The 21,554-nt window shown below is 41.4% G+C and overlaps 1 protein-coding gene across 2 annotated transcripts; it reads left to right on the top strand.

Moving 5' to 3' along the window:
- Positions 1 to 1,518: 1,518 nt before the first annotated feature.
- On the top strand, positions 1,519 to 5,086 carry LOC148861504 (uncharacterized). 2 transcript variants are annotated; one of them, XM_088941001.1, is made up of 4 exons: positions 1,519 to 1,692; positions 1,913 to 2,039; positions 3,264 to 3,336; positions 4,767 to 5,086. In XM_088941001.1, the coding sequence occupies exons 1-4, from the start codon at positions 1,662 to 1,664 to the stop codon at positions 5,016 to 5,018; spliced, it is 483 nt and encodes a 160-aa protein (XP_088797127.1). In that variant the 5' UTR covers positions 1,519 to 1,661; the 3' UTR covers positions 5,019 to 5,086. The 2 variants fall into 2 exon arrangements, with proteins under 2 accessions (XP_088797127.1, XP_088797128.1); XM_088941002.1 differs by having other exon boundaries at positions 1,591 to 1,692; positions 1,916 to 2,039.
- The last annotated feature ends 16,468 nt before the right edge of the window (positions 5,087 to 21,554 follow it).

Here is a 21,554-nt window from a genome sequence, read left to right as displayed (position 1 = left end):
ACATGAAATCCTATTTTGTTATCTTTTGTCTAAACCCTAATCATTAACTAGACCACTGACGTCCAACGATACCACTAGTGAGTGGTGACCGGTGGCAACTGACGTCAAGCGACTTCTTCTTCTTCTTAAATGTAATCTAACATTTGGGCGCTGGTGATTGGTATGGTTACTATTCGGGTCATGGCTGAGTTGGTCCTGGGAGATGCGTGGCCGCCCAGTTATAGTCCTACCACATTATTCTAGTTCAGTCAAATTATGCTATTGTTGTGGCCCCCCATCTTATCCTTTTAGCTACGTCAATTACATGTCATATGGATGAGCACAACTACAGATAAGGAGGAATAAGGAAAGACGACTCCGCTGGGGAATGGGACTTTATCCCGAATATCTTAATGGTTAATCTCATACCGACAATTCCGAAAGCCCAATCCGACCAGGATATGGAACTTCGGCTATAAAAAGGTACTCCATGCTCGAGGTAAGGGATCAAACTTCTGAAATCTACACTGCTACTTAGCTCAGACCGACATCCTTATAGCTCGTTCTGACCATCCTACCACCTCCTACTGGCTTGAGTGTTGGAGTTTTTACCCGGGGATAACTCCTTGGGCCTTTGACTTTTGTTTCCTTGATCACAGGTCTTGAAGTACGGCCTCGTTCAAGGCTCTTCAATGGCCATTCACCCCATCCGTTCAAGCACAATTAAGATAATTGACCATTCAAGCCAAAATCCAACTTAATGGCCATGTAGAAAAGACTATGAATCTCCTGCCCACCTCTACTCACAACATACTACCCCCATGAATTGGGAACATCTCCCCCTGCAGCAGAAGATGAGATGTTTTCCATGTATGGCTGCGATAAACATTGAGAGTGGTCCACTAAGAAGGGGAGCAGTTGGCGGAGCCTGAGAGCCATACATTTTGAAAGTATCCAATAGGAGACATTAATAAGGCTAATAGGCCGATATTGTCCAATTTCAGAAGGACTCTTGCATTTTGGTATGAGTGTAATCCCTGTAAGGTTGGCTTGGTTTGGTATCGTTGCACTGTTGAACCAAGTTTGGATGGTTAGATCAGGGCTGATGATGTCCGAGAAAGGTTTTTCTTTCTGAATATGGGCCTACCAAGTTTGGTATCGACCACATTAGTTTAATATGGGCCTACAAACTTGTTCAGATCTGGGCCCATATGGGCCTACCAAGTTTGGTATCGACCACATTAGTTTAATATGGGCCTACAAACTTGATTAGATCTGAGCCCATGTGGGCCTACCAAGTTTGGTATCGACCAAGCAATTTCAGGTTTTTCTTTCTTCTTTATATATTTATATAATGCGGATACTTGGCTTCTTGTCCAGACTACCACTTGAAAACCATTTTACTCTCTCTCTCTCTACATAGAGGGCATGCGAATAGCTTCCTTACTTGAGTATCTCCTTCGTGTCAGTCCTTTTCCTTTGTATGAGACTGAGGGGTATTAATTCAGTAGGGAATATCACAGCCTTCTTCTAGATGTTGCTTCTTTTCAAAGAAATGCAAGTTGCAATAGACTACCCCTACCCCTAGCCAAGCGTTGCATCTCTATCTCTAGTATTTGTACTTGTCTCATCACCCTAAATATTTGCATCCTCACAACAAGGGAAATTAAGAAGGAAGAAGGATGGGGCAAGTCATGATAAAATTAGCAAATGGTACCTCTCTTTCTCTCTATTATCTATTTTTGTCTATGTTCTTACAAATAGAATTTGTGGGATTTTGACTGAGGATAAATGGGCTTATATTTATTAGGAAATTCATTGAAAAAGTAAGAATTTTCTTTTAAAATTTAATTAGGATGATTTTGTAATGCAACAAGTTTCCTTACCTCTATGAAATTGGAGCTGTCTCTTACTGCCTTTTATTTTCTTTTAGTAGGAAGCGAGGACGAGGAAAAGAAGGCTAAGAGAATTGAACCCATAATAGATGAATGCTATAACAATGCCACTGTCGATGCCAAGGACTATGCTGGTTTTTACCGTGCAGTTTGTCAAGCCGTCGAGTCTCTCTCTCTCTCTCTCTCTCTCTCTCTTGTGGACTTGAGGAGTGTTGTGTTAATCACCCACTTGAACCTAGGGATGACAAGTTTTCCCATTTCTCCGAATGAGGCGTGGATGGGAATGATTTTTTCTCATACGGACGGGAATCCCTGTTAGCAGGGATGGGGCAGGGGCGGGGGCAGGGAGAAAACTCTTTGCCCCGTGGGATCTCCACTAATATATATGTATATATGTACACATACGTCTATATATTAATATTTTTAAAAATATGTTTGAATTTTTTCTCCATTAGTGGGAATGACGATAAAGAGAGGCTCCCCGTCCCCACCCCACCTTGCTGCCACTCCTACTTTAGCCCAAAACCTGAAATTTCTGGCATATTAAATTAATGTGGGTTTGTACAGAGGAAGTTTAATCCTCCATGTATCAAGAGGCCCAATGGGTTGTTCACAGAAATGGCTGTTCATCCTTGTTACCTAAGAATCTGGCCGAGTCCCAGGTTTGGTGGTTTGGGACCTTTTTGGCTATTTTACTGGGCTGACCGCATGGTTGAATCATCAACCTAGCACAGAGCCAACTTTTCAGGTTGAATCTGGCTCACTTTTAAATCAATGGTAGCAACAACAAATGGTTTCTTTTTCACGTTTCCAACCGAGGTAATTGGATCTTTGGGCCGTGTCCAATATTGTCCCACCAGGTCTCTACGCTGCCTGACCCAGTAGTTGAGACTAGAGGTGATCATCAAAAACCGAAAAACTGAATTAGACCAAAAGTTCCAGTTAACTGAATCTATTGGTTTGATTTAGGTTTGGTGTTTTTGAAAACCCAAAGGTATCAGTTCGATTATGATTAATCAATATAAAAAACTAGCAGTTAACTGAACCAATCCAGTATATATGTAATATTATATATATATATATATATTATTATTTTGGTTATATATTTAATAATTTATATATTCATTTAAAACATATTATAAATATCAAAAAAAACAATGGACCAAACCAGTGGAATGATATCAATTCGGTTTAAAAATGGGTAGGCATCCCTAGTTGAGATGGTCAGTTGGTATCCTTCCAAAATAAGAGGCAAGGATGTAGACCTCTGCAAATTTGCAGTCTCTTTGATGCCCCAGAAAAGCCTTTACACCCTTTTTTTTTGTGGTTTTATAAACCCGAATTCTTCTAAACATGGATAATGTAATTGTTTTCTATTTATCTTGACAGAGAAATCAATAAACAGCTCGGCAACACACAGTTCATTGTACCAAGCACCACAAAGCTTCAAGAAGCATTTGAAGTAAGTAGAACATCTCACAAAGAAGCGTTTGAAAACAAATAGATTTTCAGGAAATATGTTCTTGATGATTTTTTTTTTTTAATGTTTGCAAGACTGAAACAAAAAACATGTTCTTAAATTTCTGGTTCTAAAGATTGATGTCATGTTCCATGGATCATATACTAACTATAATCCAAAATTTGTTTTGTTTCACAAATCATTGTTTTGATGGTTTGGAAAACATGAGTTGTTATTTGAAAATAGTCATTTTTTAATGGGCCCTCTTTTTTGGATTTTGAGGGGGTGAAGTTGGTCAATTGGATTTTGGTTCCCATTGACCAATATATTCATGTTCTCTTTTCAGATTTAGTAAGTTATACCTATCTCCTAAGTGGATAATTAACTTTTCCAATTAGGGGAAAAGTTGTCAACACTTGGATGGGACAAAATTATCCATTTTAATAATGGGTTTTTATGATAAAAACGGTCATTTTCTTATTTACATGGGAAATAAAAAAACATGGATAAATGCATTTACCTGGGCCTAAGAATATTTGAAACACTTAACCAGATAAATAACTTCCCGAAAAGTAAAGAAAGCCTAAAAGTATTTGAAACAGTATAGTCAATACATACTTCTCAAAAGGGTTTGATTATATATACTAGAAAGAAAAAAAAAATGGTCTAACCAATCAATTCATATTATAAAAGTGACAACAAACCAGGTGGGATTCATCAAAATTCAAAGGATTTTGATTGGTAAATCTTTTTCAATATTATAGCTTTCCGCATCATGGATTTACACAAATTAAAATACAATTTATTTTATAACATGTTTCATTTTTTTTTTTTTAACCAGAAAAGGCATTCATCTTGCGGAACATCCCCGTAATTAGAGGCACTTTACACTGTTAGTGTTGAATATGCCAAATTGAATCAATTTTAAACTAAAACAAACATGACAGAGTGGCACCCCAATTAACTCGGGGGTGTTGATTCGGTGACTACCCCGAGTTGTTGACATAACTACTAAGCAGGTGGAGACGAGTTACAGTGGTGACTGCCAATATACATGATTCCTCAAGTCATGTGGTAGATTCAAATGACACCCTTTATTCCAACCTGAGTCCTGATTTTCTTAACTCCATAGCTTGATTCATCCGAGTCAAATTTTTTGCAGACCCGATTCAAAACCTGAGTAAGTATAAGATAACGGCTGAAGTTGCTGAACTGAATAACTTATTATTTTATCTTTTAATGGTCAAAATAATTAAAAAATAAAATATGCAAAGGTATAGTAATCTATTCAGCCCCAGCCATTAGAAGCCCACAAGCTCATTAAAAAAACCTATTTGTTAAGACAAAGCAATAAGCTTTTCAATTAATTGTTCTTATTATTGATTGATTTCCCCCTATCATATATATTAAAGAAAAGGCAAACTTTGTTGCAGAAACACCATAAAGGGAAAGAAAGTGGCTCCTTGACGAAAGAAGAATTTGGAAAAATCCTCCAAGATGTGATCTATGGTGCAGGATTGACAGGAACAGGAGCAAAGGCTATGCTACTTTCAATATTTGGCGTCCCAATAACCTCAATGTTTATTAAACAACGTATCATTCCAAAAGCAATTCCCAATGAACTTTTTCTTCCTTGTATCACTTCTGCCACTGTCTTCATCCTTGCAAAACTAAACAAGATATGAAAACCAATTTATGCTTCTTATGTCATATTGATCAGAAAAATGGCAATATTTCCAAGTTTCTTTTTCAATGGAAGTTCTACGACTGGATCATGAAAATATCTTATTTGATTTACTATAGAGACAAAGATGACTTGCAGATCTAGCATCTCTTGAGAAATAACAACTACGAATTTTTTTTTTGGTAAAACAACTATGGAAGTTCAGTAGTTGCTCTTTTTCTTTATATTCTTGGCTATCACCATTAAAGCATAGAAGACGCAGAGATAGAGTAGTGATTTGTCTATTGTTCGGCCGTTTGCCAAACCTTTGGAGAAAGAGATGAATAAGTAGGCAAGGAGGGGCAAGGCGAATGAGAGGTCTACTTGAAAGATGATTGATGGATGTAGAGGTGGAGGAGGCAATTGTAGGCTTGGGGAATGTTAGGGTTTCAGTCCAACAGGACTTATGTAGGGATTTTGGAAGACTGAGGTGAGACGTTTCCTATTTATAGACATGAGACATGTAAAGGAGTGAAACTTTCTCGATGCGTGAAAATTTGTTATTTTGTTAAATCTAAAACAAGCAGAACGATTGGGGTATTACCACATGTCGATGCGGAGATCCTGGGATTTGACTTGGGATTCCATTTCCAAAATGCTTAAGTGTTGATTGTCATCTTGTGATGGATCATTGGGCGCTGAAGTAGTATCGTAGAGTAAGTATAATATAGCTATGATATTGCACTGTTGTGACCTGATGTGATGCTAAGGCGAGGTGCCATTGCAACGTAGGAGGTTGTTGTAGTGTTATATCAAATCATGGGGCAAGATTGTAATGGTGAGATTCATAAGTCAAGACAATTGTACTCATTATGCGATGCTGAGATGCTTTTTCATGTTGTAGGATAAAAGCATGGGTTGCGATTTTGTGGTTGTTGCAAGCAGAGAAGCGATTTGATGAATTTGAGGTTTATATTGCAAATCTGCGATGTGGCTATATATTATGGTGATGCATTTGCAATTCCCATGATGTCTATATCCATGTACTTACAAATGCTTTGACACAAAATCTAATTAATCAGTTAGAAATTAGAAGGTCTACAGTCAAGCATAAAAGCACGCATTGTTGGTAGTTAAGCCTTAAAAAATGAAAAAGTAAATTACTAAATTTATGTAACTGAAAGGAAGTTGGAAAACAAAGACTCATAAGTAGTGAGATAACTCCTCATATATGGAATAGTTACAACAAAACTTAAACTTTGTGGTTCTTGGTAAATTAATTTTCTTACAAATATATTATTTAGAAATAAATTCAATGAAAAAAACAACTGTAAATTTGACTTACTATAACATTAATTTGGACTCTTCTGTCAAATCCCATTATGTTCTAATCCTATATCCTAAGTGGTGGATGCAACATGAAAATGAAATGACAACTTTTATAAAGTGTAAATACATGATATATTTAGATTAGCGGAACTAATAACCCAATAGTTGAAATGTTGAGGTGATGACTTGGCATCACTCAAAAAAATGAGGTTTTGGATAGGGCTGCAAGTCAGGTTAGTCGATTTGAAGAATTTCAGTTACTAATCCAACAATCATCTTATTTATAATAAATGAATAAAATAACTTTTATCAATTTTAATGTCCACATGTAGTCTAGACAAATAACAATATTCTTACTCAACAACTCGAACAAATGAATAATTTCTCAAATCCACATTCATATAAAAAAAATTGGTCTTTAATCTCAAGAAATTTATACAATTAAAAATATCAAGGATAAAAGACTTAAACATACCTTAAGTTTTCAGAAATTGACTTAACATACCCCGAGTTTTAAAAATATACCTAAATCTACCTTTCTTTACCAAAACATTAACAACCATTTGCATGTGTCACCAATGATGATTTTAAAACTTTAAAAACCCTATTTTGTTTGTTGTTTTTCTGTCTTTGCAACATTCATTGCACAAAGTGATATCAAAAGGCAAGGAATCAATCAAAACAAGGTTGTTTATTTATGTTTTTTCGTTTGTCAAGTAATCATTTATGACAATGTACTCTTTATTGGTCATATTCAAATATATTAGAGACCCAATCCCACTCTACAAACTAAAAAGTAAAAGAAAGAGATAATAAGTAGTACCTTCAAACTATATGAAAAGCTACATGTATGGTCAATTCATCATATCTAGAAACTTTCTGAACAAAAATCAGTGAAAAAGGCAATGACATGGTTTCCATGGAGATGCAACAGGAACTTGATGTCTCACTTATGCAACTTGTAGTATAAGTGGACCATTCATAAACCATGGGCTCTCATTTAATTAAAAGTTTTCTTTGAAGCTTAAATGGCATTTTTGCCATAAAGCAGAGTTGATGAAAGAAAATTTAACATCAAAACCAAATTTTGTAGTTACTTCTCAACCTCCAAAACCTTATTTCTCCATGTTGAATTGAAGTATAGAATAATTTGTTTAAAAAAGCTTACCTTACCCATAGATATAAGAGTTAAAAGAAAAATCAAATAAAAAGGTTTTTCTAAATGAGATTATTTCAACATTGCAGTCGACTTTATACAATTTGTTTTCTCTCATTACGATATATGATGCACAATGAAGTCTTTATTTTTATTTTTAGTTTTTGTTTCAACTAACATTGATTGTTGTTCATAGATATTTACATATCAAGGACGCAAATACTATCACCTATTTGATAAAATTTATTTCAATGTTTAACCTGTTTGGCCATAAGGATATTGAAGATGGCATTGAAAAAATACAATTTACACATTTTATTAACTTCCCAAATATAAAGTCTAAGAAGTCACTTCTATGTGCATTTGTACATTGTTGGAACATGCAATCATCATTGTTTAGACTTGAGAGCAAGCTTGTCTCATTTACAACAATTGATATAATTTTGATTTTGGGTTTGTTAACGAGAGGCAAATTTATAGATTTGTACATGGCCTCATACACAATATATCTACAAAATAAAATTTTAGGCAAAAACATGATAGAGTGGGATCATTTAGAAGAAAAAATTAGGGAGTTGTTAGGCAAAATAAGGCATGAAGAAAATATATTCCAAAGTTGCTTATTGTGTATATATTGAGTTAATTCCTTTTTATAAAGACATGCTATATATGGTTTGAGTATGCCGATAAACTTGAAGAGTTGAAGGATTATGACTTAAGCTAGTACCATGCATAGGGAACTACTGAAGAGTTTGAATGATCTAGCTATGTCAATGTTGAAAGAGCCACTAGCTAAATCTGACTGGTTATGTGGTTTATACACACATCCAAGAATCGAAAAAGGATTTAGCACCAGTTACCATTGTAGGAGAACATATAGTAATGCTATTGCCATGCTTACTGATGATGAGGTAATAAAATGAGAAGTTATTTATATTGCCATGCTTCATTTTTTTAAGGTTGTTCCAAATTTTAGTACTTACCTCAAATGAATAATGGGCTCTATTAGATGATGGAAATGAGGAGGAGGAAGGCCTCTTCCTCACAAGTAGATGAGGAAAATCAAAGTGAGCACAAAGTTCAACTTGAATAATATGTAAAGAACAACATCAATAGTATTAGGAATGTTCGCTCTAAGAGAGAAATGAATCTCGTATTTTGTGTTCACCATTTGTTAGTGAATGAGCAAAATAGATTGAATAAATACTCACGATTTATGTCAATAGTGCAATATCAACATCAAATAAAGAGGTCTATTTTCATATCATTTTTATTAAATATGATGGATTGGTAAAATTATTTGGACTGATGGGACTAATATCTTAGTTGGGATACACTTGTATTCATTATTCGACGGTGGCCTGATATGGGATGTTGTATGTAAATCTTAAGACAATTTCTTTCACCTAGAATAATTATATATTTGTTATAATTTGTATATAACTATTACGTTGCCTTTTTTGATATTCCATAAATGCATGTTGGTATCTTTTACTTAAAAGGAAGCGTCAAAGTTGAGCAATGCTAAAACTGATAAGTTCTTGTATAATAACATGTATGCTCAGGTATTGGGTTTTAATACTTTATATTCCATCTATTATGTATTCATATATTGAATAATATATTTTTTTCACGTTTTCAAATATATATACTAGAAAATTATTAAAACGGGAGAAAATGCTACAATTAAATCTTATATTGGCCATTTTTTTAGGCAATAGTATAGCAAAGTATTTACACCACTACAAAGTAATGACCATTGGCATCTTTTGTTAATAAACAAGGATATTAGTTGCATGGAATGGTATGGTTCAATCCAATCAGCTATATACAAGTAATTTGCTATAATCAATGATTAAAATATCGATATCGGGTATCGTATCGAACAACTTGGATACAGATACAAATACGTTTTGGAAACTCATTGATACAAACAAAAAATATGGAAATGTTCGGACACGTTAAGTAAATGCATACAAATTCTATAAACATATTAAAAGCATTAAGTTCAATGCCAAAATAACTATAAATAATCTATAAATACATAAAAATTGTATATTTAAATGGTATATATGAAAAAATATATTATAATTAATATAATGGGACATGTAGATATTATACAATTTTTATTAATAATATATAAAGCAAGAGTCCAAGGCACATATTATATAGAATTTTACAAATTAATACATGTAAAAATCCATTATTATTTTATTTTCTATTAAAGTGTAAGGCATAAAGCATATGCAACTATTATATTTAAATTATTATATCAAATTTTATATTTTACTACTTATAATTTTTAGCATCAACAAAAAAATAATAATTCTCAAACATTTGGTAAACAATAGTTTTATTTTTATAAACAATAAATATGTTATTATAAAATGTAAATTAAAATATAAATTAATAATTTAAAAAAATATATATTCTTATCTTAAAATATATTAGATCGATTAAAATTTTAAGATGCATATCATATGAAAATTAATAAATTTTAATTACTAAAATAATTATTTCATTATTAATATTTTTATTTTTATAAATTTTCTAAATTAAAAATATATTTTTTGATAAATTCATCTTATATTATATTTTCAAATATCTTGTAAACGGTATTTTTATTTTGTAAATAATACATACATTGATATTTAATGCAAATTAAAATATTAATTAATAATTTCTAAAAATTTTAAGATATATATCATTTGCAAATTTATAAATTGTAAGTGATGGAGGTAGATTTGGCCTGACCCCTTGGCTGTGCGACACGTGGAAGAAGACGAGATGACCTGGCAGGAACGCCAACTCGACGTGATGGTGTAACGCGGCCATGTCCCAAAGAGAGGTCCGAGCTCCCGAGCTCTTCAAAGAGAGGCCCAAGCTCCCAACCTACCCAAGAAGGGGCCCGAGCTTCCCAAAAAGGAATCCACGCTTCCTGGGAGAAGTGGCCCGAACTCTCCCTAAAGGATCCCGAGGCTAATAGCAAAGCCCGTGAAGGGCAAGGCCAAAACTAGCCCACCTTGGGCCAGTTCGGACCATATGCCAGCACTACGGGATGATAGGACCTACTCATCCGAACTCAAGACTTCACCTCGTGCACCATTCCGGCACCTCGGCTCCAGGTCGTGCGACTGTAAAACCAAATCTCACAGATCCGTACTCTAGGGCAGCACACCTGACCGGTCTAGGTCTGACAGACGGCAGTCACACCGTAACGGCCACCTGCCACTGCCATCTCAGTTGTGGCAGAGACGGCCCTGGCAGAAAGGACAGAGACTGTTATGCCTGCCCCCCACAGAGGCGGTTATACCTGACTTGGTAGAGATTTGGGAGTAAGTGTACCAGGTGGTTATAAAAGGCCTTCCTCCCCATAGAGGCGGTATACCAGGTGGTTATACCTGACCGCAACTCCCACCTCGACACCCTGTTGTCAAGCCGGTCAAGCCCTCTCCTCAGGGTGGGCACCTTCACTGAGGGAAAGCTTCCCAGCCGTAGAACCCCTCCAGAAGCCAGGTCTCATCCCCGAGCAGGAGGGAAAGACCAATTACCCCCGCCTCGTAGCTCGCCGGCGGATCAGGAACCTCCCAACCAATCAAGCCGGCACCTCGGCACTCTAAGTTCGGGCTCCCGCTCGCAGAAAACCAATTCGGCATCCTGGCCGCGGACTACCACCAACAGTCTGGGCCCATTGAGCTCGGCAACACCGGGGCAAGCAGCACCAATACCAGGCCTTCCAAGTAGCAGTGGAGGCACCGGCGAAGTCACCGAACTACCACCCACGTCCTGCCCGAGCTCCGAGTTAAAGAAGAAGCAAGCTCAAACGAGGTAAAAGTTGCCCCTATCCTTTCAGTCCCTTCCCCCTTGTCATCGGAACTCCTCGCGGTTCCCATGCCCAAAGATTTCAAACTCCCCCCTCTAGACAAGTATGATGGGTCCTTTGACCCTAGTGACCATGTCGATGCTTTCCAATCCCAAATGCACCTGGCAAGGGCCAGCGAGTCTTGCATGTGTGTGGCCTTCACCACCACCTTCAGTGGAGTGGCATGCACCTGGTATAGGAATCTGGCCCACGGGTCAGTAAGGAGTTGGACCCAGTTTGTGCAAGTCTTCACCGCGCAATTTGTTACCAGCAAGCGGTGCCCTCGAACCGAGGAAAGTCTCCTCGAGATAGTCCAGAGGGAAGGAGAGTCCATCCGAGGCTATATCAAGCGGTTCAATGACGCGTGCTTGCAGATACCGCGCCTAGACCCCGTAGTACAGCTCGCGGCAGCCAAGAGGGGTGTGACGCGCAAGGAATTCAAGTGGCACATGGTGGTCAGCCAGCCCGCGACCATAGCTGAATTCCTCAAGCTCGCGGACATATTCATAAGGACAGGGGAGGAGATCAACCAAAGGACTGAAAGCGGGATCAAAAAGAGGAAGAGGGAAGGCGAACCCTTCAATCAAGATGACAAGAGAAAGCTAGACTCAGCTCGAGGGACGAAGCCAAGCCAGTCGTTCTGAGCTCCCATAGCAGGTCGGGCGGACTACACGCCCTTAAATGCAAAGCGGGCTGAGATCTTGATGACAATCAAAGACGCCTCGTCTGTGAAATGGCCATCTCGTTTGAAAGGGAACCCGAACGAGATGAATAAAAACTTGTACTGCAGTTTTCATAGAGACCACGATCATAGCACTGAACATTGTAATAATCTCCGCAACGAGATAGAGGAACTTATCCGTTGCGGATACCTAAGAAAATTTGTACAACATAATAATAATAATAATAACAATAATAAGATAGATCGGCAGGGGGAGCACAACAAAGATGCCCCCGAGTTCAGTAGCCAGCCAGCAAAACAGTCACAGAAACAGCCCCCGGAGGAAAGGCCAGTTCGGGGAACAATTCATATGATCGTTGGAGGATCGATTGTAGCAAGATGCACCTCGGCAACAGCTCGGACATCAACCCGTGAGGCCGCCAGAGAAGAACAAAATCCCCCAAAGTGGCCAAGGACAGAAGACCCCATATTCTTCACCAAGGACGATGCGCGCGGGGTTCACTACCCCCACGACGACACCCTCGTCATAAAGGTAAAGATCAATGACTTCGAGGTCAGGCGCATACTGGTTGATTCGGGCAGTTCGGTAGATATTCTCTTCAAAGCCGCGTTCGACCAGCTTCAGTTGCAGGGAATTGACTTGAAACCTGCAAACACTCCTTTGATGGGCTTCAGGGGAGAAGAAATCAGGCCCCTCGGGAAAGTGACAGTACCTGTGGAAGTCGGCACATGGCCCTGCGTAGTCAGACTCAACCACGACTTCCTGGTGGTCGCAACCCCCTCCCCATACAATGCCATAATAGGTCGACCAATCACCCATATCCTACGAGCGGTGGTCTCCACTTATCATTTAGCAATGAAGTTCCCTACAGACTTTGGTGTGGGGGTAAAGCGGGGTGACCAGTTCGAGTCTCGCAAGTGCTATGTTGTCGTCCTAAAGGGAAAGACCAAGGTGGCCGGAGACCTCGAACTGGAGCGGCCTACAGAGCAAGGCGAAGAACGAGCTGCGTCCACGGAAGAAATAGCCGTTGTTCCGACCTCAGCCGCAGACCCAGCTCGGATGCTTCAGATCGGTGCTTCCATTTAGGAACCCCTACGAATCGAACTGGTAAGTTTCTTACTCCAAAATTTAGACGTTTTTGCATGGTCCGCGGCAGAGATGCCTGGTATAAACCCCGACCTTATAACTCACAAGCTGAACACTGACCCTGTAGTTAGGCCCATTAGACAAAAGAAACGCAACCTAGCCTCAGAACGCTGGAGGGCGGTCGATGAGGAGGTCGAGAAGCTCCTAGCAGCAGACTTTATAAGGGAAGTTCATTACCCGAGCTGGGTGGCCAACCCTATTCTGGTAAAAAAGGCAAACGGCAAGTGGCACATGTGCGTTGACTACACCGACCTGAACCGAGCTTGCCCAAAAGATTGCTTCCCCCTCCCCAAGATTGACCGCCTAGTGGACACGACCTCGAGACACGAGTTGCTAAGCTTCCTGGATGCCTACTCGGGCTACAACCAAATCAGGATGGACCCGTCCGATGAGGAAAAAACCGTCTTCATAACCGAGTTCGACCTGTACTGCTACAAGGTTATGCCCTTCGGACTGAAAAATGCTGGGGCAACCTTTCAAAGGCTTGTGAATAAGCTGTTTCAACCCTTAATTGGCACAAAGATAGAATGTTATATAGACAGCATGGTCGTTAAGACATAGTTTTTGCATGAATTAATACAAGATCGGCATTATGTCTTTCAAACTCTACGTCAATTTAGCATGAAACTAAACCCAAATAAGTATGTTTTTGGTGTCACCTCAGGTAAGTTCCTAGGGTACATCGTCAACCGACGTGGTATTGAGGCCAACCCAGATAAAATAAAGGCCATCCTACATATGAGACCACCCCGAAAAATGAAAGAGATCCAGAGATTAAACGACAGAATAGCCGCTCTGAGTCATTTTATGTCTAAATCAGCAGACCGTTGCCTGCCCTTCTTCAAGGCAATGAAAAGCAAAGGGTTCGAGTGGAACCTGGAGTGCCAGCTCGCGTTTGATGAGCTAAAGAGGTACCTCGCAAGTATCTCAGTTTTGACCCGGCCCGCCGAATGCGATATTTTAGAACTGTACCTCTCGGAAAACGACGAAGTGGTCAGTTCAGTACTGATAAAGGAAGAAGATCGGGTCCAATGGCCCATATATTATGTTAGTAAAGTATTGCAGGGAGTAGAAACGAGATATCCGGAGATAGAAAAGCTAGCCTATGCGCTGGTCATTGCAGCCCGTAAGCTCCGTCCGTACTTCCAAGCCCATACCATCACCGTCCTCATCCACAAACCCTTGAGGCAAGTGTTGCTCAGGCCCGAAGTCTCTGGTCGATTGACGAAGTGGGCCATCGAACTCAGTGAGTACGACCTCCAGTACAGGCCACGAACTGCTATCAAAGCCCAAGCTTTGACGGATTTTGTTGCAGAATGCACATTCAGCTCCGAGGTCCTTAGCCCAGTTGAGCACGAGGCTCCCAATTCGGGTGAGCTCGGTGCTCCCAGGCCGGTTGAGTCCAAGCATCGTGAGGTCGCATCTAGTTCGATATCTCTCCTGGTTAGGCCAAGTGCAAACTGGGATGAAGAGCCATGAATCCTTCACGTAGATGGCTCCTCAAATCAGCAGGGCAGCGGAACCGGTGTAGTTCTCCGCGGCCCGAGTGGCATGAAACTGGATTACGCACTACGCTTCGAGTTTGCAGCATCCAATAATGAGGCGGAATACGAGGCATTGATAGCCAGGCTAGCCCTGGCGCAAGAGGTAAAAGCGAAACACATAATTATCTGCAGCAATTCCCAACTCGTGGTTAACCAATTTACAGGCGAATACGGAACCCGCGAACTAACTATGATCGCCTACTTAGCAAAAGTAAAGGAGGCTCTGCTTAACTTTCAATCACACTTCATCATGCAAATCCCATGATTAGAGAACGCTGAGGCCGATGCCCTGTCCCGATTAGCCAGCACTAGTGACAACACCATGAGAACCGTGTACATAGAGGACTTACCTCGACCTAGCATTATCGGGGAGGCAGAGGAGGTCGCTCCTGTCGCCCAAGAAGAGCCGAGCTAGATCGATCCACTCGCAAGATTCCTGCTACATGGAACCCTCCCTACAGACCGCAATGCCGCTAGAAGGGTAAAGCGCTAGGCTGCCAAACACGTCATAATAGACGGACGGTTGTACGGAAGATCCTACACACTCCCCTACCTGCGCTGCTTGCGGCCTCCCGAAGCCGAGCTCGTACTCCATGACATTCATGAAGGCCTGTGTGGCGGACACCTGGGGGGCAGGGCCCTCACTCAAAAAGCACTACAACAGGGGTACTATTGGCCAACAATGAAAGCAAACGCCGTTGAGCTAGTCAGGAAGTGCGATAAGTGCCAAAAGCACGCCAATATTCACCACCAGCTTACCGCCGACCTCAAGTATCTCACCAGCCCATGGCCCTTCGCATAGTGGGGTATCGACCTACTCGAGCCATTCCCGCCAGCAATGGGAGGGAGGGAGTTCCTAGTAGTGGCAGTAGATTACTTCACAAAGTGGGTAGAAGCTGAAACTCTCGTAACCATCACAGCTCGAAACATCCAAAACTTCTTCTAGAAGAACATAGTGTACCGCTTCGGGTTACCTCGGATATTGATCTCCGACAATGGCAAGCAGTTCGAAGACATCAAATTCCAAGATTGGTGCCAAGACATGGGGATCCGGCAAAACTTCACGTCGATCGCGCACCCACAAGCAAACGGTTAGACAGAAGTCATGAACAGACGAGCTAAAGGGTTATGGGCAGACGAGCTGCCCAACTTTCTATGGGCATACCGAACTACAGAGAAAACCGCCACCGAAGAAACTCTCTTCAACCTCACCTATGGCACGGAGGCAGTCATCCCAGCCGAAATCGAAATCCCCTCACTTCGGCTGGAAGCATAGAATGACAATACCAATAAGGACGAGCTACGTACCAACCTCGACCTGCTTGACGAGGTGAGGGATTTCTGCGTCAGTGACCTGGTTGATGAGGTGAGCTACGTACCAACAAAGGGTAGCTCGGTATTACAACGCCAGAGTCAAGAGGCAGAACTTCCGCGTCGACAACCTGGTTCTCCGCAAGGTCATGGTACCTGAGCTCGGCATTGGAAAACTCGAGCCGAACTGGGAAGGGCCCTACCGAGTAAAGAGAGCACTTGGAGGAGCGTACGAGCTCGAGACCCTGGAGGGTAGGCAAATACCCCGAGTTTGGAACATCGTCAACCTAAGGCGATATTACTTATAAGCTACTAAACTGGGCGGACTGTGAACCGCTCCCAGAGCCTAAGGGCCAAAATACCGGGGTAACAAAGACCTCGACACTACAAGACCCAGTCGCCTCCCCGGCATGGGCAAAAAAAACCTAAAAAAACATCCTAAAGGCTAAAGCGCCAAGCTAAGGATGACCTCGGGACCTCACCAACGTAAACTAAGTGTTAATGCCAAAAAGAGCAGGCAGCACGAGTACGAAACCCGGGGTGCACAGCTCGTTCCAAGAAACCCAGGCAGAAAACAGATCAGACATATAACCATACTTTGTTAACTCACCCCAAGGAACCCCCTCTTCTCGGGGACCTAATTCTATGCAGCTCGACAATACAGTCACTTCGGCAAAAAAGAAGTTGCACAACACAAGCAGAAAAAAAAGGTACTTCATTACTAATGATTGCTTTACAGTGTTCAAAAGAAAAAAGAAAAGAAGGAAAATGAGCTCGCAGGCTTGATACACATCACTTCGGTACTACATCCCCCTTGCCCTCAAAAGGGACCTCGGCAGCACTCGGGGGGTCAACCTCATCGTCAAAGTCAGAATCTTCATTAGCCGCAGCAGCCATCTCCGAAGTAATATGCGAGGTGGTGATGGCACAGGTATCAAGTTCGGGGTAGGCGTGCTTATCATCCACCAGCTCAGTTTGAAGCCCCTCCGGCATGAGCCCACCATCAGGTCGTCGAAGTGCACCGATGCTATGTAGTCGTCGATGGCCTTCACCTTGGTATCCTCAAGGGCCTGAAAGAATATATATGTCTTCTCCTTGATGTCGGCCTTGAGGTATTCCACCTCGTGCTCCAGGCCGCCTTTCGAAGTCGCGAGGTGCTTCACGACAAGCCTCAGAGCGCCATTCTTCCTCCGGAGTCTCTCCAGTTCGCTCTTTTGAGCTAAAGCTTCACCCTCAAGGCGATGGACCTGCTCCCGAACTGATCCCAGAGCCTCTTCTGCAGTCAGCGCCCACTCCCGAGCTGATCCCAGAGCCTCTTCGACAGCTTGTGCCCACTTTAGGTTCCTCTCTGACTGAATTATCAGGGCATGAATAGAGGAGTTTGCCTGCCAAGCAAAGAGTCAGTTCGGCAAGAAAATAAAAGAGTGAATGGAAAAAACACTAAGGGAAGACTTCGACGACTTACCACCACACGTGAGACGTTGCACGTGCGCCGATGTGACCGGGAGGGAGCTCAGACCATTCTACGACTTCATTCGGGTAAACGGCCTTCTTGCTCTTGTGAAGAGCATAGCTCGGGGTCAGGACACTACCAACCCTCTCCTGGCTCCCCGAGCTGGAAAAAACAATTGGGGTTCGAGAAGCCTTTGTAGTGTCAACTTCCCGAGCCTCTGCAACGCCGGGCTCCACTGCCATCTCGGGGATAGACCCCGCCGCCTCTGGTTCCCTGGGAGAGTCTAGGTTGATGATTGGAGTCTGGCTCGGGACTTCGGGCTCCATGGCCTGAGGAGATTCCACGCGAGCTCGCTTGGTGACCCGCTTCCTTCTCTTCATTCCGGCGAGTAAGTTAGCACCACGGGTCTTCTCTACTTCCATAATACCTGCAAAAGGAGCTCGACATCAGTACCAAAAAATAAAAAAGAGACTAAGTAAAGAAGCCTACCCAGACTCAGACCGACCTGAATGAGCTTGGCTTCTGAGAGGTATTCTTCGCACTCGAGCCCGACCTGGGCGCAGGACTGAAAGGTCTCAGCCATGTCTTTTGTCTAACATGGCATCGGGGTCAAGGACAGCCGCCCTCCATTGAGTCGGAAACGGCCACCCAGTAGCACTTCGGACCACGAAGTAGTCCCGCTTCCACGCTGGGACTTTGTTTGGAAGCTTGTGAAGAAGTTTGAACCCCAGGCGAGGTGACAGGTAGTAAGCCCGCCTGTGCTCGGGAAGGTAGCTCGCTTGTTTCTTAAGCATGAGAAGAGCGGAAAAAATTTCTAAGTCCAAGGGGATAACGTATTCGCAACAGAGAGATGTGGTCCCGACGACATTGCAAATTGAGTTCTGGTGAAGCTGACTGACTGAGACGCTGAAGTGGTTAAAGACTTCGACGATTAGAGGATGAAGAAGAAGGCGTAGCTCGACAATGAGCTGCTCCCGGAAGACCACGATCTCATTTGGACCGTGCTCCCAAGGGAATTTTCCCGAAGGTATGCTATATGCATACTCCCCGGGCAGGTTGAACTAACGAATAAGGGACCAAAGTCTCTCAGACGTCATGGTGGAAGGTCCGAATGTGTCCGGCATCCGAACCCAGCGAGAGGTGGACTCTAGACTACCCAGGGTAGCCCGGCCTGAAGGCCCTACCTTGAGCTCATCCAGAAGGCTGTCAAAAGAGTCAGCCCGACCTGAGGTCTCCGCCTTAGGCCCATCCAAGAGGTTATCTAAGTTACCCGAACTACTTGAACTAAACATCGCAAAAGGAAAAGGAAAGGAAATTGAAAAGGCTAAGTGGACTCACCAAGGGAAATGCTACCAAACTAAGGAAAGTGACGCGAGCTGGGGACCTTGGACGCGAGATCAAGGAACGACCATTGAAATTTGGCGAAGGAAAAGTGGTCAAGGACCCCACTATTTATAGCCGCTCTACCCGCGCATCAACGGTCAAGACCCCAGGCATGGGGAGTGGGGGGCAATTGATGGAGGTAGATTTGGCCCGACCCCTTGGCTGTGCGACACGTGGAATAAGACGAGATGACCTGGTAGGAACGCTAGCTCGACGCGATGACGTAGCGCAGCCATGTCCCAAAGAGAGGCCCGAGCTCCCGAGCTCCCCAAGAAGAGGCCCAAGTTTCCCAAAAGGAATCCACACTTCCTGGGAGGCGTGGTCTGAACTCTCCCTAAAGGATCCTGAGGCTAATAGCGAACCCCGCAAAGGGCAAGGCCGAAACTAGCCCACCTCGAGCCAGGTCGGACCATATGCCAGCACTACGGGATGGTAGGACCTACTCATCCGAACTCAAGACTTCACCTCGCGCACCACTCCGGCACCTCGGTTCCAAGTCGCGCGACTGTGAAACCATATCTGACAGATCCGTACTTTGGGGCAGCACGCCTGACTGGTCTTGGTCTGACAGACGACAATCACGCCGTAACGGCTGCCACCGCCATCTCGGTTGTGACAGAGATGGCCCTGGCAGAAAGGATAGTGGCGGTTATGCCTGCCCCCCACAGAGGCGGTTATACCTGACTTGGCAGAGATTTGGGAGTAAGTGTACCAGGTGGTTATAAAAGGCCTTCCTCCCCCAGAGAAAGAGGTATGTGATATTTGTGCTTTCTGGTCTTAAAGTCTCTTATTTTCCCTTGCCTTCTCAAGAGTATTAATTTGAGCTTCGGAGTGTTCCTACCGGGTTCCTCCCCGGAAATCTCCTGTTTCTTCCTTTTCTCAGGCATCTCCAGCTCTGTCAAAGACAAGGTAACCGACAGCTAGGACCGACCGGATTGCGCATCATCAGTAAGTATTAAAATAATTATTCTATTACTAATATTTTTATTTATATAAAACTTTCAAATCAAAATTAATTTTTTAATATATACATATATATATATATATATATATATATATATATATATATATATTGTGTGTGGGTGTGTGAATTTTTAAATTATTTATTCCATTGATTTATAAAATATAAATTTTTAATATTATTCCTTTTAATTTGTAACTGGAGTTGCTAAAAATTAATGTATGTTATTTTTTTTTTGTTGCATGTAGACATTAATTTTAATAAAAGTAAATTTATTACCTGACATGAAATAAGAAGTATCTTGGTGGTTAAAGAGGCATAGGCGTATAAGCATTGAATGTCCATGGTTCGAATCATGCCACTTTCCTTTTTATATTGAGTTGCTACGTCATATTATTGTGAATCTATGATCGATACACTATCGTATCGGTGTGTATCGGCCGATACACTATTTTCAATTGTGCTTGTTTTTATATTAATTCACAATTATCAATTACTTTGTAATCAATGTTCGTGTTAGGCAAGCTACTACAAAAATAAACTCTTGAGTGAGGTTTTTAGGCAAATGGAGATTTAAAATACATAATGATGCTCCATCCCTATATGCCAATGTGTACGATTAGTCATTTATTTACCATCAATTTTTATCAAATTGTTATATATCTTAGTATTGTTTATGTTGAAGTTGTCCATGAGAGAAAACAAATACAATCATGACCAAGACTTTAGCATTATGAGCAAAAGTACGGTCGGTCCTATTTAATTTTATTTTACTTTCTTAAGACATACATATGTAAAAAGTTACACATTCAACCTTTGTTTCACTCATAGCTAATGATTAACCCAATCTATGTGACTAGAGATACTAAGCTCTAAATTTATAGTTATACAACACTAGCATGTGCCCTGCAATGAGAAGACAAATAAATATTTAAGGTTCAGTTTGGAATGAGTACAAATACAAATATGTAGAGTGCAAAATTGTATGTATTTATATTGTACGTATTTATATTTATATTCCTTCAAATTTGAGTCTAAATGAACAATTTTATATGGCTTGGGAAGCAATAATGATAATATTGGCTCCTTAAGTTGTTTATTTAATAGATTTTGGTAGGAAAAAAAAAAGAAGGGATTGTAACTAATATGGGCAACTTTTGGGCCCTAATATCAATAAAAACAATATTTTTAATGTAATTATTAAAATAGGCTTTTTTATAAAAAAAATATCAAATAGGGGGAGAAACATTATTCATATCCTTCCACCTTCAAACCACCAAACAAATCTCCCCAAGATTAATTAATATTGATAAAAAATCTCTACTTTTTTGTTCACCCTTGTAGTTTATTGCTTGTTGTAAGCAAAAATGGCAAATCCCACACTTGCGTTTTTGCATTTTGTAATGTGTATCTTACTTCTCCACTTAGCATACTCATAAACATCTTCAAATCCCAATTTCCAGGCTTTAATGGCTTTCAAAACTTCTTTAGATACCTCTAACAAGCTTAGTAGCTGGAACCAAACCGCCGATTCGTGTACCTAGTACGGTGTTTCATGTATTTTGACGAGGGCAGATTTGGCCCTCTAGTGAAATTATGACACCTAGCACCTCGTGCCAACTAAGTGCAGCCTCTTGACAACTAGGTAGCTCTCCACTTAGGGGCAGCTCAACACTTACAGGCAGTTTGGCGTCTTACAAAGAGCTCACCACTTAAGGGCAGCTCGACAT

This window comes from Nelumbo lutea, chromosome 4 (assembly GCF_056320005.1).
Source record: "Nelumbo lutea isolate HS-2025 chromosome 4, American lotus-T2T, whole genome shotgun sequence".
Classification (NCBI taxonomy): Eukaryota; Viridiplantae; Streptophyta; class Magnoliopsida; order Proteales; family Nelumbonaceae; genus Nelumbo; species Nelumbo lutea.
The sequence above is the reverse complement of the archived record's forward strand: the minus strand, read 5'-3'. Positions and strand labels throughout refer to the sequence as shown.

Coding starts and splice junctions, on each gene's coding strand:
- LOC148861504 (XM_088941001.1), top strand. CDS start 1,662: ATGGGGCAAGTCATGATAAAATTAGCAAATG. Junction 1,693..1,912: donor CATGATAAAATTAGCAAATG/GTACCTCTCTTT, acceptor ATTTTCTTTTAG/TAGGAAGCGAGGACGAGGAA. Junction 2,040..3,263: donor GCAGTTTGTCAAGCCGTCGA/GTCTCTCTCTCT, acceptor TTATCTTGACAG/AGAAATCAATAAACAGCTCG.